The sequence below is a fragment of the Mesoplodon mirus genome (assembly GCF_964341445.2).
Source record: "Mesoplodon mirus genome assembly, chromosome: 16".
NCBI classification, from domain to species: domain Eukaryota; kingdom Metazoa; phylum Chordata; class Mammalia; order Artiodactyla; family Ziphiidae; genus Mesoplodon; species Mesoplodon mirus.
Window position 1 is genome coordinate 3,203,757 of NC_138992.1, and position 26,997 is coordinate 3,230,753.

The window sequence follows — 26,997 nt, forward strand, 5'->3', positions numbered from 1 at the left end:
TTAGCCAATTGCATTTTTAAAATGAATTATCCGTTTTTGTCCTTTGCATACATTTAAATTAGGGAGCATTTCTTATTGCTTTGTGATAGCTCTTTGTAAATCATGGATATTAGCTTCTTTTCGGTCATTGACATATATTGCAGATCTTTTTCTTGATGTTGCTTGCCTTTTGTTTATGAGGTTTTTCATTTTGGTTGTGGTCAAAAATGTTTTTAATATAGTAAATCTTTTCCTTATGGGTTTTCTCTTTGGTTTTATTCTTAGAAATACCTTCTTACAGAGCTTTTCTGCTTATCTGCTGACACTTTGTAAATAAGACCTAAGAAATTACTGGCTATAAAATCCCTACGTATGGGATGCTAAGGCTATATAAGGCTAGAGCTGAACAAAGATAGGAGGGTTGTCTGTGGTGCTGAACCCTTCCTAATGGAATGGGATTTCCACCTTAGTTTTGGAGTCAGACAGACCTGAGTTCAAATCCTGCCTTCACCAATTACTAGCTTTGTGACCTTGGGCAAGAAAGTTTACTTTTTGGGACCCTATTTTCTTTATCTGTGAATAAGTTTTGTATTTATTTTAGGGGTTTGTTTTAGACTTGAATGAGATAATTCCCTCATTTATTTCTAAAATATTGATTGCATAGTTCTATGCTGGTGCCTTGGTAGATGATTACTAGGGACTCAGCAGTGAGAATGGGGGCCCCTGCATCAGAGAGCTTATGTTCCAGGAGAATGCTTGTAAAAGACTAGGTATGTAGTAGACATTTAGTAAATGTCCGTTCTTTTCCTAATTCCCATTGATTCTGTATATCTTTCTACTAATGCATGAAGTTTTTTATGATTGCAATTTAAATTTCATTGTAATATTTAAAATATTTAACTATAACCAAAATATGTGAAAAAAAACCGAGTTGACTTCTATTTTCGCTTCAGTAGAAGTTATTTTAAGAGTTTTGAAGGGAAGGAAATAATTATATTTCAATGAAATCAAGTCCCTGTTAGATTCTTTCTGTTGTGTCATTAAATGGTATATAAAATTGATAGACTTTGACTTCAGTATTCGTAGTTAGGTAAGTATAGTTTCTTTTTGTGCTGTCTTTGATAAATTACATGTAATATATCACAAATTCTGTGCCTGTTACATATTGGAAACGAGGAAACAGTGGAGACCTGCTCTTTCTGGCACAGTAATTTCTTTTTCCACCTTACAAATAATTTTAGTAGGAAACATGGGCAATAATTGATAAGAGGGCAGACTGTATTTTCATGAGTGGTTTTCATGAGGCTCAGCAAACACTTGCTGGGGGGTGGCTGACTCCACAGCGCATTTAATGCCTCAATGAGTGTTGGTGGGGGGTCTCTCAGCCTCGGGCGCTCTTCAGGCACCAGAAAACATGGATTTACCTCAGAAGCCTCTTCCCCAGCTGCAGGAAGTCTTTTCAGATACATCAGATGAAAACCACTCTAGCTCAGGATAATTAGGAAAAAAAATAAAAAGGGCAGAAGAACAGGGAGCATGGAGGGCTTCGAGTTGGGGCCTTGGGAAAGAGGAAGGCACAGAGCAGGGGGGCCTGGGCTCCAGAACCAGCTTCTGGGCCTGTCCTCACGTCTGAGCCACACAGCTTTCAAATGGGCAAGGGCAGCTCTCCTGGCTGGATGTCACCTTGTGCAGAACCTTGAGAGGTGAAGATGAGATTGGAGACGTTCTCGCCGGGGTCATTACTGAGTGGCTGTGTGGAGTCCACGGTACCTTTTCTGTTCATGGATCTTCATCTGTCCTTCCTCTCAGGATCTGAGAAGCAGGAACAGGTAACTCAGAGAGATAACCAGAAAGACATCAACCGTGCTAAGAGAGGCCGGATACAGTGATACAAGGAGCTAGAACTTTTGTAACAAAGTAACATGAATTGACAACCACTGCATCAAAGCTGCAGGTGTGAGAGAGTCTCAGAATGTTTTCGAGCAGGAGATTAAGTGGAAGTGAATAGCAAAGTTTCCATTGATAACATTTTGAAATTTTGTAAAATATCCAGCTACTGTTGGTTGTATTACTTGAGTGAATGCAAACATATCTATATGGGCATTTATAGGTTCACTCAATCCCACCAACCCCTTTTGCCCCCTTAAGGGATAGACTTTCTCAAACACAAATTCCCCACCTTGGGTGGGGACGTGCTGCTCCGTGTCACTGAGTCCCTGTGGTACTGCCTGCGCGACCTGACACGAACACCTCTCCTCTTCTCTTTTGACCCTACAGTATAAGAATGCCGGGGTGATTGAGCTAGAAGCGTGTGTCAAGGCCGTCCGTGTCCTTGCCATTCAAAAGCGGAGCATGGAAGCTTCGGAATTTCTCCAGAATGCAGTCTACATCAACCTTCGACAGGTGGGTGTGTGTCCTCCTATGAGCGGAAGAATTAACGTGGTTTTCCTGGAGCTTATTCACCAAAAGACCATCTGATTTTGCTGTGCTAGCATTCCGTATGGCACGCTTAGAACTCTGGAGTCAGGACTTGAAACTTTGATTAAGGGAGTTGTTTTACCTCTTTGTATTACGGTCTTTTACCCTCAAAATTCAGAATTCTGTTCTTTCAAAATTTTTTTTTGATTAGAGAAACAACTTTGCGCTCACCAGCTTTGCAACCTTGGACAAGCTTTATGCCTTGTCACCTTACTTTTGTCACTTGTGAAGCTATTCCATTTGTGACCGTATCTGGGTTGTTCATGTTATAAAACATGAAGTGTGTGAAAGTACTTTGTACAGCTCCTTTTGCACCTAAGGCATTCCACAAATATTACTTGAATCTGGATGTGGTTTTTTTTTGTGTGTGTGTGGTACGCGGGCCTCTCACTGCTGTGGCCTATCCCGTTGTGGAGCACAGGCTCCGGACGCGCAGGCTCAGCGGCCATGGCTCACGGGCCCAGCCGCTTTGCGGCATGTGGGATCTTCCCGGACCGGGGCACAAACCCGTGTCCCCTGCATCGGCAGGCGGACTCTCAACCACTGCGCCACCAGGGAAGCCCTGGATGTGTTTTTAATAAGACAAAGTCATTAGAACATTTAGTTGCAGATTGCTACTGCAAAATCCCCAAATCAATCTAGCCAAACGTCTACAATCTTTCTAATCTACCTTGGATTTTTATGGCCAGGGCAACCAAGACTCAAAAGTGAAGCAGTTTGGTTAAGGACCCAGGACTAGGGTTATAATGCTGGTTACTGTAATCGAGCAGATCTTTACTGAGCATGGCATTGTGCTGGGAGGGGGCGTAGAGGTGGAGAAGGCAGAGTCTTCTCTCACTGAGCTGACAGTTTTGTGGCAAAGATAGACATTCACCAGGTGAAGAACTTGGAGTTTATTCTAAGAACAGTGGTTTTTAAAAGAAAGGTCTTAAAAGCACGGGAATGATGGGATCCCCTTTGTCTGGAGTAGGGTAAGCATGGCGAGAGAGGCCAGGTGGGAGGCTCTTGAGGAGTCCAGGTGGGCAGTGTAGGCGGCTTCACCTGAGTGGTGGTGGGACGGTCAATGGAAAAAAGCCAACAGATCGAAGACATGTTTAGGGGGTGAAAAGGAAGGGATTAATGATGTATGTGAGGGCAGACAGGATAACGCCCAGGTTTCTGACTTGATTAATTAGGTAAATGATGGTCATGCTGTGCTCGGAGAAGGGAAAGCCGCAGAGGGAGTTTGGGGGGAACGCTGATGGATTCAGTTGTGGATATAATGAAAAGACTGTTAAATATGTGGGTCTGGGAGGCTCAGGTGAGAGAGAGGGTAGTGGGTGGAGGGGAGGGGAGAGAGACTTTACAATCATTTTGCATTTTGAACATATAAGAGAGAATGAGTAATAAGACACACATGCCTCTATCATCTAGGTTTAACATATTAACATTTTGCCATATTGACTGCAGAGGTTCTTAATTTTTTAAAGTTAATTAATTAGTTTATTTTTGGCTGCGTTGGGTCTTCATTGCTGCACGCGGGCTTTCTCTAGTTGCGGCGAGCAGGGGCTACTCTTCATTGTGTTGCGCGGGCTCCTCATTGCGGTGGCTTCTCGTTGCGAGGCATGAGCTCTAGGTGTGCGGGCTCAGTAGTTGTGGCGCACGGGCTTAATTGCTCTGCGGCATGTGGGATCTTCCCGGACCAGGGCTCGAACCCGTGTCCCCTGCATTGGCAGATGGATTCTTAACCACTGTGCCACCAGGGAAGCCCAGAGGCTCTTAATTTTTAAAATAGAAATAAAGCAATGGAGTTAATGAAGGTCTTAGAGTTGATGTGTATGCTGCTCATACATATTTTGATACCTCCTATGTTTATAACCACAATCTATAGAAAGTTAAATATTTTAGCATAAGAGTTTAGCACAGGGACTCGGAATACACACTGCTGGGGCCTGGATCTGGCTTAGCCCCTTGGGTATATTAGCCTCTCTGTGCCTTGGTTCCCTCTTCTGTGAAGGTTGTTACTGCACCCCCTGGACCCTCCCCACAGCTAACTTCCTAGGTGGGACACTGGGAGGGAGGCAGCTGAAGGGAGTGAGAAGTGGCAGCTGCCAGCCTAACACTGAAGGGAGAGACAAAAACAGAATCAAGCGAATAAACCGAGTACAAACAAATAAACCAAAAAGAGAAAAAAAATCCCACAATGTTTGGAGCCGTGTAGTGTAAGGGAAACGACACTACGTGGACTCAAAGCTGCTGAGCATGGCGGTATCACGGATGGGAATGCGTCATCAGGAAAGGGTTGAGAAAAGGTGTTTTGGTTTCCCTGGACGTTTCTGGTAAAGATGGGCAGGAAAAGTGAAAACCCACCACTTGACGGGGAAGCTTCAGTTTTATGGGAAACGGAGCGAAGGGTGGAAGGAAACCAGCCGTCAGCAGTGCTGGCAAATGAACGGACATCTGGGTTGGATCTATCACTCACCACGATTTCCGGGTGACCTACTGGGTGTGAGCTCTGAGCTGGGCAGTACGTTTGCAGGGATGACCAGGGCGTAATCCCTGGCTCTTAGGCTGCTGGTCCAAAGAGCAGCCCTGGGCACGTGCAGACCTAGTGGGACAGCTCGGGATGCGGCCCGGGGACCTACTGTGCTAAGGGTGAGAGGAGGGTTCCCCAGAGGGGTTTCCCTGCAGAGAGCAGAAACAATCCACCTACAGGGGCTGAAGAGCCTCTGAGCAGGGACCAGGTGCGAAGGCGTGACCTGGCTCGAGCACGGAGGGCTTGGGGAGCCGGAAGTCGTTTGGTGGCCTGAGCGGTTTTGTTGCTGAGGGACAGTGGATGGAAAAGGTGCTTAAAAGGCAGACCTGTTATAGGTCGTGAGTGAAAGTAAAGAAACGTGGACCTGTTGGGCAGGCACGAGAGAACCCTGTGGGTGTGGGGATCCCAGCTGGGGCGTCGTGCTGGAGTGAGGAACAGAGTCACGGGCTTGTGTGCAGACCCCGCTTTGCCACTTGTTAGCTGCGTGGCCTTGAGCATAATCCTCCATGTGTCTCGATATTTTCATCTGTCAAATGATGGAATAACAAACTCATGGCGATCAGGAGTAGTTTAGTTCAGATACTCTGTGTCTAGTCCTGTCTAGTGTTGCCCTGCAGTTACCCAGTGGCCGCTCTTATACTCAGGCCAGAGGGCGTGGAGGGACATCTGGGGGGCGGGGGGATGCTTTTAAATTTAAAAGCATTTAAAAGCATGCTGAAGAACTGCAGGCAGTTTGGTGGAGGGTTGGGTGTGGGAGGGATTTGGAAGACTTAGTGTCCTAAGACTTGCTCGCCCTTACGGACCGGAGTTGGCTTTGCAAATTAATGTTGAACATTTGGGCGTTTGGCGAAGCTGTTTTCACAGGTGGGTATATACACAACCTATTTTATAAGATCAGTTGCTTTTATTTAATGTGTGGGAATTTGCAGCTGTTGGGAACAGCCCCTTCTCTGTTGGCCTGGTCTTCGTAGAACACTAGGGGTCAGCAGAGCCGTGCGGAGGGTAAGTGGCCGGCCTTGCTGCAGCAGGTGTGGGCCTTTAGTGTTCTCCCCAGCTCGATGCTCTGCTGGAGTTGACTCATCTCCGTGTCTGGTTGCCAGCTGAGCAGACAGCAAAATAATGAGTTCTGGTGGGATTTTTCTTTTTTTTAATTTTAATTTTTAAATTAAAAAATTTTTAAATTTTATTATTTTTAATAGATCTTTATTGGAGTGTAATTGCTCCACAATACTGTGTCAGTTTCTGTTGTACAACAAAGTGAATCAGCCATATGCATACATATATCCCCATATCCCCTCCCTCTTGAGCCTCCCTCCCAGCCTCCCTATCCCACCCCTCTAGGTCATCGCAAAGCACCAAGCTGATCTCCCTGTGCTATGCGGCTGCTTCCCTCTTCAGTAAGTGGTGCCGGGAAAACTGGACAGCTACACGTGAAAGAATGAAATTAGAACACTCCCTAACACCGTACACAAAAATAAACTCAAAATGGATTAAAGACCTAAATGGAAGGCCAGACACTAGGAAACTCTTAGAGGAAAACATAGACAGAACACTCTATGACATAAATCACAGCAAGATCCTTTTTGACCCACCTCCTAGAGAAAGGGAAATAAAAACAAAAATAAACAAATGGGTCCTAATGAAACTTAAAAGCTTTTGCACAGCAAAGGAAACCATAAACAAGACGAAAAGACAACCCTCAGAATGGGAGAAAATATTTGCAAATAAAACAACGGACAAAGGATTAATCTCCAAAATATACAAACAGCTTATGGAGCTTAATATCGAAAAAACAATCCAATCAAAAAATCGGCAGAAGACCTAAATAGACATTTCACCAAAGAAGACATACAGATAGCCAAGAGGCGCATGGAAAGATGCTCGACATCACTAATCATTAGAGAAATGCAAATCAAAACTACAGTGAGGTATCACCTCACACTGGTTAGAATGGGCATCATCAGAAAATCTACAAACAACAAATGCTGGAGAGGGTGTGGAGAAAAGGGAACCCTCTTGCACTGTTGGTGGGAATGTAAATTGATACAGCCACTATGGAGAACAGTATGGAGGTTCCTTAAAAAACTAAAAATAGAATTACATTATGACCCAGCAGTCCTACTACTGGGCATATACTCCGAGAAAACCATAATTCAAATAGACACTGGTGGATTTTATAATGACAGTAACAAAGAGGGATCTATAGTTTTTCTGAACCGGGACAAGGTTTTGGTTCTTGGTCAGGTGTGTTCCATCGTAGAACTGATGAGTTGTGTCTATTCTGGGACTGATTTTGGCTAATCTGGAAACTTTGAAAGGAACCAAGATGGAATTATTGCAGGTGCCTTCTGCCTTGTACAAATGTAAAAAATGAAAAGGAATACATTTGGATCTAGTGGTATTGGGAAGGGTTTGTGCACGTTGCAGGAGCATTCAAGGCAGAACTTCTCTTTGTGAGAAGGAACATGGATCCACCTGTCTTGCCTTTGGTTGTTTACGAGAATAGTTTATGGTAATTAGCACTGACAAACGGCTGCGCACATTGCCTTTAACAGCTGGCTGTCTGCAGATTTGTCTGTCGAACACGTAGATTTCACAGGCATGTGGTCAGGTAGAAGTGAGAGAGAAGGAACGCGAACCTTGGCAGCCCAGATTCAGGTTTCAACCGCCGTTTCCTCTCCGTGTGACCTTGGACTGGAATGTGACCTCCCTTAGCCTGTTTGTGAATCTGTAAAATGGGAATGATAGTCTTCACTTCTTCCTGGATTTGTTGTACGTTGTATCAGTAAATAGCATTATAACACATGTGGAGCACTTCCCACACTGCTTGGCACTTAGGAAGCCCCACCGGTGATGTGTCAGAGCCATAAAGGCAGCTCGTGTTTGTGGGACCACTAGCAGACACTTGACTAGGTTGTGAATTTGGTTATTTCCTTCAGCCTTTGTAACTCTGTGTGCTAAGTGCGTTTATTCCTGTGGATAGAAGAGGAGCCTCAGGGTAAATAAGATTTTGTAATTTGTCCCAAGTCAGACCATAATTTCAGGTGCAGGGGCCTAGTTAAAGCATGCTTGTTTGGGTTTTCCCTTCTGTACCTTCTGTACTGGAGGCCGGGTGCTAGGCCCTGGGCCCACTGTCTTGTAGCCCGAGAATATTCAGCATGCAGCCAAACAGACAGGGTGCTGCGCTGCTTGAGCAAAATGCCCGGAGGGGGACACAGGTGCTAAATAGATAAATGTAAAAACAAATGACTACAAAATGTGATCAGCTCTGTAGAGGAAAAGAACATGCCTTGCCCTGCAGAGCTGGGGAATTTTCTAGTCGGTGCTGCTCTGGTGGTATTAATCTCAGTAAAATACGTTCTGTTACCAAAGACAAACGGCAAAGCATCTGTTCTCAGGTAAAGTAAAACCCGCTGATAATACTTACTGCTAATTAAGCAGCCAGCTTGTTGTCGGCACTTACCTAGGGGTAAACAGGTTGCGGCCATAATCATCACGGCAACTGTGCTCACTGGTTTTATTGAACCCAGTTTTAGAGGTGAGGAAATCGAGGCTGGGGTGTTTGCTGCGTGCCCATGATTACCTTGTAAATGCTACCACTGGTCTTCAGATCTAGTTTACCGTGGCTCCAAAGTCTGAGCTCTGTGAACTGCGTCGTGTAGCTTCGCCGCAAACAACCCAGATGACTGAAATTAATTTTCTTCATTAGTAGGAAATGTAAGTGACTATAAGAGAAAGAGGTCGTAAGGAATTGTTTGGAAAACTAGAGAAAAGCCCAGCACTTTACCAGCTGTGGGAGCATGCTCTAGGGCCAATGTATATTCAACCGAGCACCTGGCACCTTCTGCAGACCTGATGTTCAGGAGTGACTGAGCCATTTGATAACATTTTGGCTCATGACACTGTTGGTTAGAACCTGCGGCCCTCTTTGTCCCTGGTTAATTTTCTCTTCAAAGCCATTTACATTTCCTGCGGGCTACTCCACTCAGATGTAAGAATAGCCTCTTTAAACTTCCTGATGCAGTTCCTTAATGAAGCTTGTTGCTAAGGAAACCTAGCAAAAGCCCGGTAGATATGCACATAATAATGGTAACCTCAGAACTTTGTCGATTTAAACTCAGAGGGATGGGAGATTCAGGAAAGGCTTTCTGAGATAGAAGGGGGAACGTATAAGGATGCAGCCCAGGTTAGACGGAAACATCTCGGTCCTAGCCGGCAGGGTGCCTGGCTTTCAGGATGGTGTGTGGAGAATGCAGAGCTCTCACAAAGAAAGAAACGGTTGGATGGGGAGGGAGGAAAGTCAAATTCTTTATTGGAGAAGGAAAAGAGAGAGGGAACTGAAAACTTGCTGGTTGAACAGGAGTCTGGAATGTGGCTTGACGTCCTTGCATTTAGGAGAGAGGAGTTTTGTGGGGACCAGCGTAGGAAGGAATCTCTTGGTGGGAAGCCAATGCAGCAGAGAAACGGGCAGATCCAGGGGGCCCCAGCTGGGTGAGCTGCCCGCCAAGCCAAGGTGTGGGGCTGCCTCCACCCTTAATCTGGAGCTTCAGGCCTGGGTTTGCAGCCCAGTACAGTGATGAGAGAGGGAGAGGGCTGGCGGGAAAGGCAAGGCAGAGGCCGGGGCACGGGCTGCGGGCATGTGCTTGTTGCACTTAACATGGGGGGTCTGAGAATGACGCTCGATGGTGAGAAGGATGTTTTGGATTTTCCACATGGGACGCGCCAGCAGCTGACACAGATGTTTATCCCACAGGCGTTATGGCTCCTGTAGCTCATCATCTTTTACTTTTTGCTTCAGCTGCCAGGGATCTTAGAGCTGAATCTATAGTCGGCCTCTGTTAATTACCCCTACCTCATGGCATGCATTTTTGTGACTTCACCTGCCCCTTGTTTCATTTAAGTATTAAATCCCCATTTTTTTTTTCTTTTTTTTGCGGTACGGGGGCCTCTCACTGTTGTGGCCTCTCCCATTGAGGAGCACAGGCTCCGGACGCGCAGGCTCAGTGGCCATGGCTCACGGGCCCAGCTGCTCCGTGGCATGCGGGATCTTCCCGGACCGGGACACGAACCCGTGTCCCCTGCATTGGCAGGCAGATTCTTAACCACTGCGCCACCAGGGAAGCCCCAGCAAATACCTTTGTTCCAGAGAATATGGGCCTTCTTAGCAAAAGGACAGGGTGAGCTTGGAGGGGTGGGGCTCGGAGAAGGCCTTGGAGCTTCCATGTCGGTGCTTCTCTGGATCCTGCCCTACCGGTGCACTAACTCAGCTTCCCTTTCCTTCACGTTTCATTGGGCCTCTGTCTTATGCAAAAGCTTTTTTATGTTCCCTTTTTCACTTGTAAGATTCCTTCCCATGCGTTTTCCTTTCCTCTGTGTGCTTCAGCTCTCCGAGGAGGAGAAGATCCAGCGCTACAGCATCCTCTCTGAGCTCTACGAGTTGATCGGCTTCCACCGCAAGTCCGCCTTCTTCAAGCGCGTGGCCGCCATGCAGTGCGTGGCCCCGAGCATCTCAGAGCCCGGCTGGAGGGCCTGCTACAAACTCCTCCTCGAGACGCTGCCCGGCTACAGTCTGTCGCTGGATCCGCAAGACTTCAACAGAGGTACTAGAGCTGAAAGTTGCTTCAGTCCAATTAATGGTGCGTCCAATTAACGGGCCCTGCTCTGCCTGTCGGACACGATGACTGGTGCTGGCGTGCAAAGGTGACCAAGCTCTCCTGCACTTGGGTACTTTTGATAGATTACGACAGAACGTAGCGGTGCTCCGCATGGGGGCTGGCATTCTTAAATCTGTGTGCCGTTGGAAATCTCCCCTGAGCTCACTGACGTGTGTCATCCTTGAAGCATCTTAATACCTAATGAATCCTACTTACCTCATGTGATTTAGCCAATTAGCAAAAATCAACCAATCTAGAATAAATCCTGGGGTATATGTGTACAAGTACACGTATGCATTTGGTGATAAATCCTTATCCTGCAATGTTAATGCAGGGTAGTACGTGTTAAACATAAGCTCCGAGTCTAATAACAAGTGCACACCAGTGTGATGCCCAGTGTCAGGCAAAGGGTGATTCGCATGCGAAAGAAAATGGTTGATGGCCATTCTAGGCAGGACATGCAGAGCACGTTCCTCCAGCTCACGTCCAGGGAGAGAACTGAGGGGCCGTCTACATTCCTGTCCCACCAGGGCAAAGCCAGTCCTCTGGCACGTGTTTTATGTGGTCACGTGTGCCGGCCTGAGGGGCCCATGGTCCGAATGATAAGTCTCTTCTGCTCTGGGATAGTTCTCCCTGAAAGAACTACGAATCCCCTTCCTGCTTGCTTTACCTCCCGGGGACGGTGTGTCCGCTTTCCCTTTGTGTCCACCTCCTCAGTAATGATTTGTCGCGCTCTTGCCTGGTGCCATGGGAGGTGTGAGGTGAGCGAGTGAAGCAGTGGGAAGAGGACGGCTCCTGCCCTCCAACGTACAGACAAGCAGTTCTCGCGTGTGTCGACCTTCCAGGTATTTGCAGAGAGCTCTCGGGTCCTTCCAGAGCCTTCCTCTCCTCTGTCTCTGTTGCCTAGGTGGTTCTTGATGAATTACTCTGTCTGGACTTGCCCCCATTCTGACCTTCTCCCCAAAGCATCACTTAACATTTGATAGAATCGTATGCTCAGGATGAATTCTGATTAGCATAGAGCAAGGAGTTGGCAAACTTTTTCTGTCCAGGGGCCAGGGAGTAAACTTTTCAGGCTCTGGGAGCCCTCCGGCCTCTGCTGCAGCTCCTTGGCTCTGCTGCTGAGGTGTGAGACCAGCCAGGGATGAAATGTCCGCCGACAGATCTTTACTTATGGCACGGGTGGGGCCGGATTCGGTGTGTGGACTGTAGTTTGCCAGAGCCCTGGCTCAGAGCACAGCGATATCTGAAATCACTTCGGGGGGCCCAAATTACTTAAAAAATGTTTTCCAAAATCATTTAAAAGGCGGGACCTGGGGTTTGGCAGAGCAGAGGGAGACTGAGTGAGCAGCATGGCAGGTGGCCTTTGAGGAGTGGAGGGATGCTGAGACGGGACACAGTCCATTAGCCCCGGCCTCCTGTGGAGGCCAGAGACCTGCTGCTGGGGGCTTGGCATGTGAGCACACGTGCTCAGGAGGTGTTGATAGGAACGGGGCAGCCTGGATTTTGCGCTTTAGATGTCCTACCTCTCTGAAGCCACAGGGGGAAGATTGGCGGGCCCAGTGCTGATCGGGGCAGTCTGCATACTTTTCCTGTTTATGCAGCGTTCCCTTTCTAAAGCCATCTCACATAATAGAGCCTGCTCACATGACCTTGCCTGGTCTCCCTTGCTGTTGATCTCTTTAAAAAGTTAGACAAGGGGCTTGACGTTTGTCTCTGCTGGATGGCCTCGGTGATGGGGCTCGTACTGTTGATGGAGTGATTTTGAACCTGAACTCTGTCCCTGCCTCTGTCCCAGCCGTTGGTGATGGTTTTAAGTGCAAGGGGTCAAGGGTAGTACTGGGGACCCTCTCTAGGAGGTCTTGCTATCAGCAAACGTTTCTTGGTTCTTGCTTTGTGCTGGACACCGTGCCACATGTTGAGGGTAAATGCATGGACACTCAGCCACGTCCGAATTCATTCAGTGGCACTTTCTTCCAGATCTTTCACCATCTCACCCAAACAGAAATCACGACAAATTTTTTTCATCTGCCATGTCATCTGCTCTTCCTTTCTCTACTTCCTTTTTCCTCTGTGTTCCCCCAAGAGATGGGATGGAATGTAAGGTTTGCTGAGCACTTGTTTCACGACTGGCGCTTTTGGGTGGACTGTGAGTTCTGGATAAATTAATACTGGTGGTCCTGTGATTTCAGCCCCAGTGTCTCTCTTCTGCAGACAAGAACCTCAGGGCAGTGGCAGTCAGGTGCTTCCCAGAGACCATTTAAATTTCTTCCTGGCATCTCTTGTGGGCCTCTAACTGGCCTCTAAGGGCTGCTTCTACTCTCTCTGGACAGCCTTGCCCCAGCTGTGGTCACAGGACTGTCCTTAGTGTCCTGAAACAACGAGACCCTGTGGTGTTTAACCGAAAGTCATCTTGGAGCCTGAGGACTAAAGGGACTCACAGCCAGCAATGAGAACCTTCTGGTGGGACCCGTCCCTGCAGATGGGATCCCTTGGCTGGCCTTCTGTGTGAGCTCTTTGCCCTGGGCTGCCAGCCTGTACCTCTTGCGGGGGGTGGGGGGAGGGTGTGTGCAGTGAGGCCCAAGCATATGTGTTTGGAAAAGTCTCACATGATTCTGAGAAGACTGATCTAGCTCCTTCCCTCTCTTTACAGACAGGAAATTGGGATCCAGAGGGGAGGGTGGGCTCCACTTGGTGGCGTTTCTGCTGGGAGCTCTCATTGCTAATGGAGTCAGGAAGGCGATCCTGAGAGGGAGGCTGTAGGGCCAGGTGACCCTGGAGGGCAGAGGACAGTTAGGGAAAGAGAGGACAGGTGTGATGCGTGATCCGGGAGGTGCTGGATCTGGGGCGCCAAGGTCAGGCCGAGCCAGGCTGAGGGGTTCGGGATGCAGGTCACGTTTGCTGTCGCCCTTGCATCTGGTGTTGCACGGGAGCTCTCCCAGGACACAGCCAAGTGAGGAAAGCAGTGAAGACACCGCGGGGCTTGCAGGGGAGCTCGGCTCCCAGATCCTCACTGGTTTGCTTCGCTCGTCTCCACGGTTTAAGCGGCCGCGTTCCGGGGAGGCCCTTTCTGAATTCCCGGGCTCTGTAGCTGCTCCGCGGTCTAGTTGTGAGCAGCCTTCCGCTTCTCGGAGGAGAGGGCGGAGAGTGGGAACCGGACAGCACTCTCCGAGGTGTGCTGCATGCCTGGGGTTTGCTCTAAGCGGGGAGGTGCCGGGAGCTGAAAGGCTCTTCTGACACAGCTGGCGGCTTCCCTTCTCGTCTCCACTCAGCGCTTAATGGCGGAAGATGAACAACAGGTGTCGCACGGTGGCACTGACGCGGCAGGGTGTCTACGTGTGTCCACGTGCGAGTCACGGGAAGTGGCTTCACCAGTACACCCATTTACCTAGGAGCTCGGACGGGGCTGCTTCTTCTAAATGTAAATCTTGTGATAATGGATTTTATCACGTCCCTCCTACCACCACACTTTCCCCTGTGCGATCTTATTATTATTATTTATTATTTTTTTTTGTGGTACGCGGGCCTCTCACTGTTGTGGCCTCTCCCGTTGCGGAGCACAGGCTCCAGACGCGCAGGCTCAGCGGCCATGGCTCACGGGCCCAGCCGCTCCGCGGCATGTGGGATCTTCCCAGACCGGGGCACGAACCCGTGTCCCCTGCATCGGCAGGCGGACTCTCAACCACTGCGCCACCAGGGAAGCCCTATTATTATTTTTTAAGTAGACTTCATGAGAGCAGTTTTAGGTTCACAGCAAAATTGAGCTTAGATATTTCCCACATATCCCGTCCCCCGTCCACCCCCAGCCTCCTCCTCATCAACATCCCTGCCAGGGTGGCCCATTTGTTACAATGCATGAATCTGCACTGACACATCATCACCCAGAATCCATAGTTTATATTAGGATTTATTCTTGGTGGTGTCCATTCTGTGTTGTTTGTTTGTTTTTCCATTACCACACTGTCTTGATTTTTGTAGCTTTACAGTACATTTTGAAGTCAGAGGTGTCTTTATTTCTTTAAAAAGTTGTCCTTATATTTCCCAGTATTTTAAGTGACAAATATAGAGCAACTTCCTTGCCCGGTAGGGTCAGTGCCTGAGAGTGTAGCCTGCACAAGGGCGCTGCCCTGGGCGTGGGCGAGGCCCGGAACCCAGAGCCTGCTGCTCAGGCCCAGCTGTGTCCCTGGCCCAGGGCTGGAGGGTCAGGTGATGGAGCGCCCCGTCTGCTTCACATGGTCTTTCTTCCAGCATGCCTTGCGCTTGCACTTGCCTTACGCTGCTTGTGGCCCAGGGAGAACTGTTTCACGTGTGTGCCATCATTCCTCACGGCTTGGTGAGTGGGTGCAGTGGGCCCTGTGCCGCATGTGAGGGAGTAGAGGCTGGAGGAGGTTACGTGCTGTTCCTCAGGTCGAACAGCTCGTGACAGGGTGACCCCATTCCCGCCGGGCTGCACGGCCCCCGTCCAGTCCTCTGTGCCTCATCTGTACAGGGAGGTACTTTTACAGTGTCGCGGGAAGGTTGTTATAAGCACTGAGTGAGTCAGTCCCTAGCATGTGCTAGGACAGCGCTCAGCAGGTACTGTCAGGTGAGGTCTAATTCCATCCGTCCCTCTGCGGCCACGTGGAGGCTGGAATAAAGTGCCCTGAGGGCCAGTGCTTCAGGCCCGGCCCCATTGGGAAGGAGTGCGTGCTGGTGGGGCGGCCCCCTGCCTTGGCCCTGGTACCAGTGGTTGAAGTTAAGGGCAAAATAGCTGGACAAGCCCTAGAAGCTTTCGGGGTTTACATCTGAAAGGCTGAGAGTTGCTGGTGTGAGAGACGAGATGAGACCTCCAGGCCTGTGGAGGGGACAGTTGAGTGTACAGGCTCCGTTAGGCCGTCTTCGGGACAAATTTTGTGGGGCGAGTTAGTGTCTGGGAAGGGGTTTTTCGAGCGGTCACACTGTTGCTCTGTGGAGAGCTGGGACGGGGGATTGAGTTTCCATGTGCGTGGAACCGGGTTCCTTGTGAACCTGCTTCTGAGAGACTTCTGTAGAGATCGCAGGTGCTTTCCAGTGACCCCTTTTGTATCCCCCAAACATGACTGCAGGCTGGCTCCAGAGTAAATGCAAGCCTCCTGGGCTTTATGCAGTTACACTGGGCTGGCCTTAGCCTTTTCTCTCCATGCTGGGCCAGTTGTGCACGCCATCCAGGTGTCCACTGCCGGCTCTCCTCCCGGCTCTTGCTTCCTCAGGAATGCTCTTCCCTGCCATTTGCCGCTGCACCCCAGGCATCCTTCAGGTCTCCGCTGAGTGTCAGCTCTTCAAGAGGTCCCCCGTCGTCTCTCCACCTAAATGCAGTCCTTTTATTTCTCTCTTTCACGTACTCCTGTTCTTTCTAAACAGCATTTCCCATAATGTGTAAGTACATTAAAAAAAACTGGGCAATGATTTAGCATCCCCCCCACCTGGCTGTTTGCCCCATGAGAGCAGAGACCCTGCCTCTCCCTGTGTCCCCTTGCTGGCACCAGCAGGCATGCCTGTAAATACGTGTAACATGTGCCCAAACCTGATGAGCAGCTGCATGACATGTGCTCATTGCCATTTATTGAATAGAGTTTGTTTCTTGATCTTAATTTTTAAAATCACATGGATGAAACATGTTTCTTTTGAAAAATGAAACAAATAAGCACACCTCCATGTGATTTGATACTTTTTACTTAGCCTTCTGTTTCGGGAGGGGACATTCACCATCATTTTGTGAAAGAGGTGGGGAGGTAAGGTAAGAGATCAAATAAGGTAAAAGTGATAAGTGCCAGCTGGCTGTAATTTTAATAAGAAATAAAAGTTACTTTAAACCCCATCTCCACTGTTGCTCTGGACTACTTTATAAACATTTCTCAGAGACTTAAATGGAATTCTACTAAATCCCTGTACCTGTGAATAAAAGGGAAATTGTCTGTATTCTCAGGACCTGAAATGTATTTCTGTCTGTTTCTGGAAATGAACATTTTCCCTAGCTGGTAATGGAAAGTCGAGGTAGGAACACAGAAGTATATACTGTGTGTGTATTTGCCAGCTTAACGGGCTGCTGATTATCACTTTAATCTTACTTGTGTTCCTATATATGAAGATTTTTTGATCATACCTTTTGCTTAGCCTTTTCCTGAATGAGAGATTAAATTTTCCCCAGGAACTCTTATGAAAGAGAGTGGTAAGGCACATAAGTTTGCTAAAAGGCAGCAGTTGAGGTAATAAACTCTCACATTGCTGAATTTTTTGAATACAAGAGTGTTGAAAATTTTATCACTGGCTCATATACTGCAAATCTGTCTTAAGAATAAAAAGATTCAGATTTTATAGGAGGAGCAGTTTGAATCGCATAGAAATTATGATTTGTACACTATTTGGTGTTAAGAAAATTTATACGCAGCCTTACTGTAATTGCCTGTGGTAGGAACTGGATCCTTATCTATTAAAAAAAAATCTGCAGAGTGATATGTGCCCCATTCTTGGTATGGTGGGGTGGAGATTAGTTAGGTCAGGTCATTTAGAATTCTGGGCTAGGTTAGTCATGACGTTGATTTCAGCCTTATCATCCTTTTCAGAATCTCTTATTTGTTTTGGCCTTTGGTCTTTTGACAACGTGGAAATACTGCAGGGACGTGTCCTTCCCTCCTCTCCTGTCATTGTATGAAAAGATTTCTGTAAGATAAAACTGGTAGGCTATCAAGGTTTTTGTGTGTGGGTAGGTTTGGTCGGCTCTAAGAATTTCAGTTCATAATTATTAGTAATTGTTATTCAGTTAACAGTTTAAAAATTACTATGAGAGGGCTTCCCTGGTGGCGCAGTGGTTGAGAGTCCGCCTGCTGATGCAGGGGACACGGGTTCGTGCCCCGGTCCGGGAAGATCCCACATGGCGCAGAGTGGCTGGGCCCGTGAGCCATGGCCGCTGAGCCTGCGCGTCCGGAGCCTGTGCTCCGCAACAGGAGAGGCCACAACAGTGAGAGGCCTGAGTACCGCAAAAAAAAAAAAAAAAAAAAAAAAAAAATTACTATGAGATAATTTAAATATACACAAATCAGAGAGAATAGTACAATAGCCCATCACCCAGATTAAGTAATTAATAAGATTTTGCCATATCTGGCTTTATTCAGACCTTTCTTTTTCTTTTATTTGTTCTTTGTTGAAATATTTTACAGCAAATCCCAGAAATCATGTCATTTTACCCTGTATGCTTAAGTAGGCATGTCTGAAAAATAGGGGCTTTTTCTTTCATCAGGCTTGCAACTTGACCCACGAGCCTGTAAAGGACCAGCTGTGTATTAGGCATCTTACTAGGCAGTAAAGATATTTGGGTGAATAAGACACCATCCTGGCTCCCAAGGAAATTAAGGGCTGATGGAAGAAACAAAGACACTGGCTTACAGGTGCCTCACTGTATGTGCCAGATGACGCCTATGGGACAAGATTTGTGCAGGATTCAGTGGAAATTCACAGAAGGGACTTGCCAGCCTTGTAGGGTAGGCAGTGGGAGAGACAGTCCGTAGGCCTATGAGAGGAGGAATCCTTCGGTCAGAGTCTTAAATCCTTTCCCCCACCCTTTCTACCAACCCCCCAGGGCCCCTGGGCACACAGCACTGGATGGTAACTGTTTTTGAGCCCTGTTTCCATATCTTCATGAAGAATTTTAAGGTGGAAAATATTTAAAAGCAGTAACTGTTGCCAAAAGGGACTTGGAATAAACAACTCTAAAATCCTGTGATCTTAAAAAAATACTTTTCGATGGCTGTGCAACCGATTTCTTCCACCTCTAATTTCAAACACGCTAAGTTATTTTGGAGGAAGCAGCCCCAGTTTTGTTGGTAACCTTTTTCCTAATTTCGCTTTCTGCTTTTCTGTTCTTATACTTTAGAGAAATGCTGTGCTTTTTAATTTTATGGCCTTTGTTGTTGATAATGAAGGCTCATCAAATATCAGTATTTTCTTGAAAATAAAAGTATGCTGTAATTCAAATACATGCCATTGAAAACATGATCTTTTGTCCTAACCTTATTATAAGTATTTCAAGTGGGTTATTTTAAAAATTGTGTCTTTGCAGAAGAGAGAAAGTATTGGGTTGGCCAAAAAGCTCGTCTGGGTTTTCTCTAACATCTTGTGGGAAAACCCGAATGAACTTTTTGACCAACCCCATATAATATAAAGCATTTTTTAAAAACACAACCCCCCCCAAAAAATATGTGAATAAGCGTATCATGTGATTGTTCTTCTCCAGGATAAACACAGGAGAAGTGCTTTGGTTGCCCTTTGAGCGTGGTGGTTGAGGCATTATCTTGAAATCACGAGTTTCACACGTTAGACATGGCTCCAGAGGGCTCATGTGTTGGCCCTGCTGCCAGTGCACCCCTGAAGCCCTGCTCTGATGCTCTGTGTCTTCTGTCGCAGGCACGCACCGAGGCTGGGCTGCCGTCCAGATGCGTCTGCTTCACGAGTTGGTCTACGCATCCCGGAGGATGGGGAACCCTGCTCTCTCTGTCAGGCACTTGTCCTTCCTGCTACAGACCATGCTGGATTTCTTGTCAGATCAAGGTGAGTGGATTCAGACTCTAGTTTTCTCCCAGGAAAGATGAATGAGCGCACTCTTGGTGCTGGCCCCCGTCAACACCGGCCCAGGATCGGGGGGGTGATGTCCTCCATGCCTTCACCTCCCTGGGCCCCTCTCAACACACACTACTGGGCCTTCTCGCTGCTCTCAGCCTCCGGCATGGGCTCCCCTTGCCTTTCCCTACTTTTTATAAAATGTAAGTGTCAAAGTGTAACATTTATATGCAGAAGTGCACGATTCACAAGAACACTGCTCAGTGAGTTTTCACGAAGTGATCACATGGTACCCGGCACTCAGATCGGACACAAGACCAGAACCCCAAACACCTTTGTGCCCCTTTTGGTCCCTGCTCCCCTCACGGGCAGTGTCTGTCTTGCCTTTCTGAAGCATCGTGCATATCTTTGCCCACACGTCAAGGCAGCTTTCTTCTAGGTCCTCGCCTCCGTCACCTTCTCCTCTCACATAGTTCCTGGGTGTCACGTGTTTTTTGGGTTTCAGTCACAATCCGTTTATCTCCAGCCCAGGCCCCACCCCAAGCCCCAGGTGTTCTCCTGCTGCCTGGGTGCCACACAGGCCCTTGGAAATCAGCCCTCCTCTGCCTCTGTCCCAGCGCCCTGTCTGCCTGTCCCTCCCGCCGGGTTAGCATGTGCTGTGGGTCCCCTGGGAAGCACTCTTGGATGTGATGCATGTGCGGCGCGTTTATTAGAAGTGCTCTTGGGATCGACACCCACTGAGGGGAAGAGAAGGAGGCAGGTCTGGTTGGGCAGAGGGAAGTTGGGCCTCGGTGCAGAATCTGCAGGGGCCTGGGCGGCCCCCGGGAGCTCCGGGCTGGGTGACCCTGGAGCCGTCCTGCCTCATCCCGCAGGCCGGCCTTCTTCCCCGTCACCGAGAGGTCGTACAGGTTCTCGGGGCGAGGTCCCTATCTCCTGTGGAGGGCACTGTCTGGAGAGGACGCCGCCCAGAGCCTCGGGGGTGAGGCCTCAGCGCGGCCTCTGGCACTGGGATGGCCGCGCTGTGTGGTGGGGAGCTGGGTCTCTGTGATCACCCACCCAGGGGCTGATGCAGCTGCTCCCAGGGAGGGGAGCACATCCCTTCCCTGAGCTGCTTCCACCTCCCCCTGCCTCACCTGCCTCGTCCTGGACTTCTTTCTCGCAAATACACATCTTCTTCCCGCAGCGGGCCTTTGCTCATACCCCTTGCCTGCACCTTGTCAGCCATCTCCCTTGGGTCTGCACTTCCTCTAGGCTGCCTTTCACAAGTCCCAGGGGACCCGTCGTCCTCCTGCTGTTCGGTCTCTCCCCTCCCCTCATGCACTTCTCACGTTGCACCGACAGAGCCGGTGCCTGTTTAGTCAGCCTGTCTTCCCTGCAGAAGCCCCAGGAGAGAAGGCACTTGGTGGTTATTTAAGGTCATATTAATTAGTGATCCGAAGACACTGGGTCTAGAAGGAGAGAAACTTGGGATATTTGACCCTGTTGAACAAACCGCTGCCTCATGAGGGCCTGTGTGTAATGGTATTTGGTTAATTGGAGTCTTCTGAGAAGAGGACTGAAGTCAGGAGGACCAAGGGTTCCCTCCACTCACCCCAACCTCTAATTACCATAACCTCAGATTAGTAATTAAATTCTTCCTGGGCCTTCATTTTCTCATTTGTACAACTAGGATATTAACAGATTGTGTGGTAGTTTGTTATTATTTTAATGATAGTATTTTAATTGATTGGGTGACCTTTCTCCTGGAGAGCTCATGGTACCATTCAGAGTTGATAATTAACATTTCTGAATATCACTGCACTGAAATGAAATACGGAAGAGAGGAGTAGCCTTCTCCTTGTACGGGAACCTGTCTGGGTGTTTGCAGATGGAGGCGGCACAGTCTGGGGGTTCTTGCCTGCCCCTCCCCCTCGGTCCCCCCCACCCCCCACCCCGGTGTGTGCCACTGCGCGGGGAACTCACAAGATGGGTTCTGGGGCCAATTGTTTTTTGTTTTTTTTTATGACGACTTTTATTCCAAACTGGCTCTAGTAGTACCAGAGACATTGATGTAGAGTTTGAATATTGTTTCAGGTAAAGTGACAATGGATAAAAGCAGTATTTCTAGTTAATATATTTTTAGATAATGGGATTTTAAATGTGTGAGTTAAAAATGTAATAAATATTAACGAACTTATTTACAAAACAGAAACAGACTCATAGACAATAGAAAACTAACCTGCAGTTACCAAAAGGGGGAAAGGAGAGGGGAATAAATTAGATAGACAACAATGTCCCACTGTATAGCGCAGGGCACTATATACTCAATATCTTGTAATAAACTATAATGGAAAAGAAATGTATATTAAAAATAGGTGTTTTATTATTTTATCTATTTTGAAAGATTTATCTATTCAGAATTATAAGGGAGATTTTTTTTTAAAGGAGAACCACTTTATTTTGAGTAGTAAACAAAACTGCATTTATAACATAATAAATAAACCTTCCTTCAGTTTCTTCACAGTTAGTCCAAAGAATAAAACCTCTGACTTAATTAGAATTTACATTTAACCTTAAGTATTCTAAAATCCATCCATGTCAACTTTGGAATTTTAATCTTGCCTGATACTATGAAAGAGGGCAAACCTTGATTGATGGTCAGATTCCTAATTTTTGCTGTTCAGCCACTTTTCTTGATCTTGCTCTCTGATTCCGTACATTCCAGAGTGTTCAGTGGATTTGTAATAAACTTTCAAGATGAAGGGGAATTTCTTGCTCATTGTTTGCCTGAAATCTTGGCTTGCGTTCATCTTTTTAAACAAAAAATATGCTCCAAAAATGCCCACAAGTTCAGCTAGTAAAACTCCTTTAAAGATCTTCTTTGCCAGTGGATCCAGAGTACAGGCCATCCTGAGGCATGTACTCGTGGGGCTGCTGGGACCAACTGTTTACATGAAAAGAATAGGGTGTGGGGAGGATGCCATGGTTAAGCCTACAAAGGAGTCCATAGTAAATGATGGATATGGGAGCATCATGGGGGAATTGACAGTTCTTTTCAGAGGTGGAAGAATGGTTTGGGTAATGTTCCATGAAGGAGGTGACCTTGACCTTGAAGAACAAATTGGTGTTTGCCAGACCAGACTGAGCAGAAGGAATAGTTTCAGGAAGGAGGACTTTCTCCAATTCTGGTGGAATTAAGAGGGTTTGGTTTATTTGGGGAATGTTAGATACAGTGATTTGTGTGATTCTGTTGTCTGGGATTTGGGGAAGGAAAGTGGATGATCAACAGTAGTGCGATACGATCCTGCAGTTCCACTCCTAGGTATATACTCAAGAGGTTTGAAGACATACACCCACATAAAAACTTGTACATGAGTGTTCCTACTGGCATCACGCATAATAGCCAAAAAGTAAAAGCGGCATCCATCAATGTCCATTCACTGATGGATGGATAAAGAAAGTGTGGTGTGTCCACCTGGATTTCTCATTCTCTTCCTCTCCCTCATCCCTTCTTCCTTTCCACTTTCCTTCCTTCTTTTGGCTAACATTTGTTCATCCTTCACATCTCAGTGTAGATAACCACTTCTGTTGTTTTCTACAAAGCCTTTCTTGGTCCCTCAAGACTACCTTGTGTTCCTTTGGAACATTCCCACTGTCGTATGTGCTTACCCATCGAGTGCTCAATTAATTGACAGGCTCCCCACTCAGGCTGCAAGCTCTCTGAAGGTATCTGTCTGACTTGCCTTTTTTCCTGTCCCTGTCACCTAGTGGCTTGTACTGGCATCCACATATGGCTGAATGCATTAATAATAAATGCTTTTCCTTTTTTAAAAGTAACTTTATTGAGATTTAGTTGGCAGACCACACTTAAAAACGTGCCCTTCAGTTTTTTAGTGTATTCACAGATATGTGCACCTGTTAACCACAGTCAATTTAAAACATTCATCACTTTGAAAAGAAACCCTATTAGTGGCTAGTTAAAGCCACTGTGGCTGGTTAGTGGCACACTTCAGTACTCACATCCTGTTGAATGCATTAATACTAAATACTCTCGTTTGCGTTCTTTCTTTTTTTGGTTTATTTTCACTTGTTACTGGGAATGCTATGGTAAGCCTCTTCAGCGCTTTGGCCTTTTGAGCAGGAGAGAGATTTTGTCAGGAGAGGGATTCCTGGGTCAGCCATTGTGAACACTTTTATTGCTGTTGAAACATATTGGAAGTTGCCTTCTGAAAGGATTGTTCTAACTATACCTCTGGCAGCAGTCCTGCTAATTCAGTATGTAGAAAATGTTGCCTTATTGTTTTAATTTGTATTTTCTGGGTAAGTTGCAAGTTTGGATATTTGTTCTGTGTGCCTGTTTACTAATTGTATCTCTTTTATGTGAAACTCTTTTACAGTCTTCTGATTGTTTCCCTGTAGCTTGCCTCATTTGTTTCTCATTTCTTGGGAGGCAGATAGCATCAGGCCACTGTGCTGAGGTCTGTCATGCTTTGAGATGCTAATGAAGTCCTTTGCCCAAAGACTGCCAGTTACTATGAGAGATACTCATGGTATGAAATGTATCTTGTGCCTTAACGTACCTGGATGGTGCACAGCGGGTTTGAAAGAGTTAAAACACCTCCTGAAAGCGCTTCACTTGTTTTTGAACTAAAGCTGAAAGTTGCAGGAAAATCTGTTTTAAACATTTTATGACAGATCTCTTTAGCATAATACGAAACTTGAAACTGTTGCTGGAACTCTGAGAAATACATTTAACATTACAGAGGATTAGCTCAGACCAACATGCTCAGACCAACATGTGTGAATTTAACAGAGAGTATGAAGCTCTCTACATTTGACCCACATTGGTCATCCTTTGGTTTCTTGAATATGTCAGCATTTTTGCTTTTTGGTGTTTTCTTGTCTCAGGACATCGGCTACACTCTTGCCAGCCTTCCCGCCTTCAGCTCTGGGGTGGGTCTGTGCAGGTGGCCTCCCCATCCCCGCCCTCACAGCGTCTTCTGGTCATGTCCCGACTTTTATTAAGGGCGGGCAGTTTTTATGGCTGACCCTCCACTTCCTCTCTTGATAAATCCCCCTCTAGGAGAGTCGGGCCCCTCAGGGACAGCAAGGCTAAGTTATGGGATGAGGGGCCAAGCTGCCTGGGAAGAGAGGGGTTTCCTCTTTTCTGCTGGGAGAAGCGTGAAGCCCCAGGAACTGCTGGTGACCACCCTGGGTCGTGTGGAGAAGAGTCTAGGAGTGGAGCGGACCCTTCCCTGTGTGGTCTTCTCCATCCCAGCAGGTGCACCATAATCCAATTCCTAGCGCCCTAGGGCCTCCCTAACTAGAACGTGCTTTCTAAGAAAGCAGTGACTCTGCGTGGCTCACTGTACCTTTTTTTTTTTTTTTTTTTTTTTTTGCGGTACACGGGCCTCTCACTGTTGTGGCCTCTTCCGTTGTGGAGCACAGGCTCCGGACGCGCAGGCTCAGCGGCCATGGCTCACGGGCCCAGCCGCTCCGCAGCATGTGGGATCCTCCTGCACCTCCCCTGCATCGGCAGGCGGACTCTCAACCACTGCGCCACCAGGGAAGCCCTTCACTGTACCTTTGTAGCATCTAAAATAGTCGTAGGCGTGCCGGGAATATTTGTGGGATGAGTGAGTGACGGTGGCAGTGATCAGTGACCACTCAGGAAGTGCTCCGGGAGGGGGGTTGTGGAGGGGACGTTGGAGTGCAATGCTAGGACACTTGTTCTGAAGGTGCGTTTAAGTAACATTTTACCATGGCGTTTGTTCATAGTTTAAAAGTGATGTGGAATGGCTGATAGGAATTGTGAGGTGATTGATCCCTCCTGCTCACCCACCCGTCACTCCTTGTCGGAACCTCTGGCCAGATGATTTACTTGCATGGATTTAGGGTTAAGGAAAACCCAGAAGAGGGAAGAGATGGAGTCTCCCAGGGAGGGCTGAAGAAGCGCTCATCAGGAGGTAGCAGGTGCTTGAGATGGGCCCTGGAGAGTGAGCAGGTACTCAGCAGGTGTGTGGGACACAGGTGAGGGGGAGGTGGAGGGAAGGAGCTTTTAGGGAAGGGCTTGCATGAATGAAAGAGAAGGTGCCGCTGTGCTTGGGCTGAGGGATGAGGCTCAGTCCAGACCCAGACCTGGGTCTTCTGCTGCTTCGGGCGTGGCAGTGCCTGCCAGGTAACGCATCTCATCCGTAAAGCGGGAATGGACACCCGGAGGACGGCGTCCTGGCGTTCCTCCCTGGCACCCCTGCGTTCCCGGGCTGCCCGGCTGCAGAAGGCCACAGCTGAGTGAGGCCCGTTGCAGGAGTGAACACGGCGGTCCTGCCCGGTGAAGCGGCCTGTCCCGGCCCCACAGCCAGTGGCAGAACAAGCCTGGACTCCTAGCCTCTCAGCTCCTAATACGGGGGAGGGGAGCCACTGGCCCTGACCCCTCTTGACAGAGACGTTTTCCTTTAACTGCCAAATGACTGCCTGCTTCCACGTGGCCGTTCCAGTTGCTGAGGGCAAGTCCGTTTCAGCACAGTGGTACTGCCCCCTGGCAGTGGGATGGTGATATGTGTGTATTTCATCAGAGGGAAAAACACTCACTGAGCTTGGAAACAGTTCCAAGGCAGCCTTGGTGCACAGAGGACCTTGTTTATGGAAAAGGAAGAAGTACCGCTTTGAAAACAACGGCAAAGCTGTGAAAACTGCAGTTCAGTTAGGGTTCTAAATGCCCGCATGCATACGTAGTACACACATACCATTAAAGAGAAATTGTCCCGACACTTGTTAAAATGGCAAGGAAGACTGTTCCGGACAGTTGCAGTAGGGTCAGCTCTGTTGCAGTAGGAGAGAGACTGAGCTCCCTCCGGACACAAGGACCAGTGGGGATGCAGAGCCCACAGCAAAGGGAGTGGGGAGTGGACAGAAAAGTACTCAGAGGGGACATCGGGCTGCGGGGTTCTGGCACAGTTGGCCTAACAGGATTCTCGCTGAAGGCAAGCCAAGGACTTAGACGTCAAGGGGGGGCGGTGGTGTGAGGAACTTGATCAGATATTGAGGGTGATCGGATATCAAGGGTGGGGGGACTCTCGCTAACCTAGGTAAGTGGGATCCTTGCTACAGCTGGACTAGGTGGGGCGAGGACAGGGCCTAGTCAGAAGTAGGGCACTGAGCAGCCTGCATCAAGGAGGTTCTCTGTCATTACGCACACAGGTACATACATGTACGCGTGCTCTATGACCGGGGTTTGACTGTACGCAGTGTGGGGGCTGGCTGCACAGTATGTGGAGCCGCTGTTTCTGTGTGTGCTGCCGGATCCTGAAGCCCTCAGGCAGGCACTCGGAGAGGCGGTTGGGAAGGGGAGGTGGGTGGGAAGGAAGCACAGACGAGCGGGAACTTGCGGGAACTTGCGAGGCTGAGCTGGACCCCACCCCGCGGGGATGGACAGGAACCGAGCTGGTTTCTCAGCACCTCCCAGCCCCCAGCTTTGATGATGGGAGCCTCTGGAGGAGCGGCCACCTGGCCCAGGAGCTGGAGAAGCTGAAGCAGAGGGCCTGGGGGGGCTAGAGGAGCTGGGGGAGGGATGCTGCCTCCACCCCCCGCCCCAGCAGTGTCGGTGGGTGTGCCTGTGCCTTCCAGGTCCCCATGCACACTGGCTCAGAGTATGCAGGGAAGGGGCTTCTGGGAAGTGTGGCTTCAGCTTAGCTAAATGCACACACTGGTGAAGATTTGACACTGTGGTTTGAAGTGCACGTCCCCTTTCAGGAAGCAGGAGATGAGTCCCCATTGAGGAAAAGCATTCCTATTTTATTTTTGCTTTTCTTGCTATCATAG

The 26,997-nt window shown here is 48.1% G+C and overlaps 2 protein-coding genes across 3 annotated transcripts in view; one reads left to right on the plus strand and one right to left on the minus strand.

Moving 5' to 3' along the window:
- Positions 1 to 26,997, plus strand: part of TRAPPC9 (trafficking protein particle complex subunit 9) — a 509,314-nt gene that overhangs the window by 47,304 nt on the left and 435,013 nt on the right. For both annotated transcript variants that reach the window (XM_082601297.1, XM_082601296.1), the window contains 3 exons: positions 2,257 to 2,382; positions 10,356 to 10,572; positions 19,045 to 19,188. In XM_082601297.1, coding sequence (XP_082457423.1) covers positions 2,257 to 2,382; positions 10,356 to 10,572; positions 19,045 to 19,188 — 487 coding nt within the window. The remainder of the gene's footprint in view (positions 1 to 2,256; positions 2,383 to 10,355; positions 10,573 to 19,044; positions 19,189 to 26,997) is intronic.
- LOC309791946 (protein CEBPZOS-like) lies at positions 21,775 to 22,087 on the minus strand. Its single transcript, XM_082601161.1, has one exon. The coding sequence runs from the start codon at positions 22,083 to 22,085 to the stop codon at positions 21,843 to 21,845; it is 243 nt and encodes an 80-aa protein (XP_082457287.1). The 5' UTR covers positions 22,086 to 22,087; the 3' UTR covers positions 21,775 to 21,842.

What these genes read in the sequence shown, in the direction of transcription:
- LOC309791946 (XM_082601161.1), bottom strand. Translation starts at nt 22,085, where the DNA reads ATGGCCTGTACTCTGGATCCACTGGCAAAGAAGATCTTTAAAGGAGTT.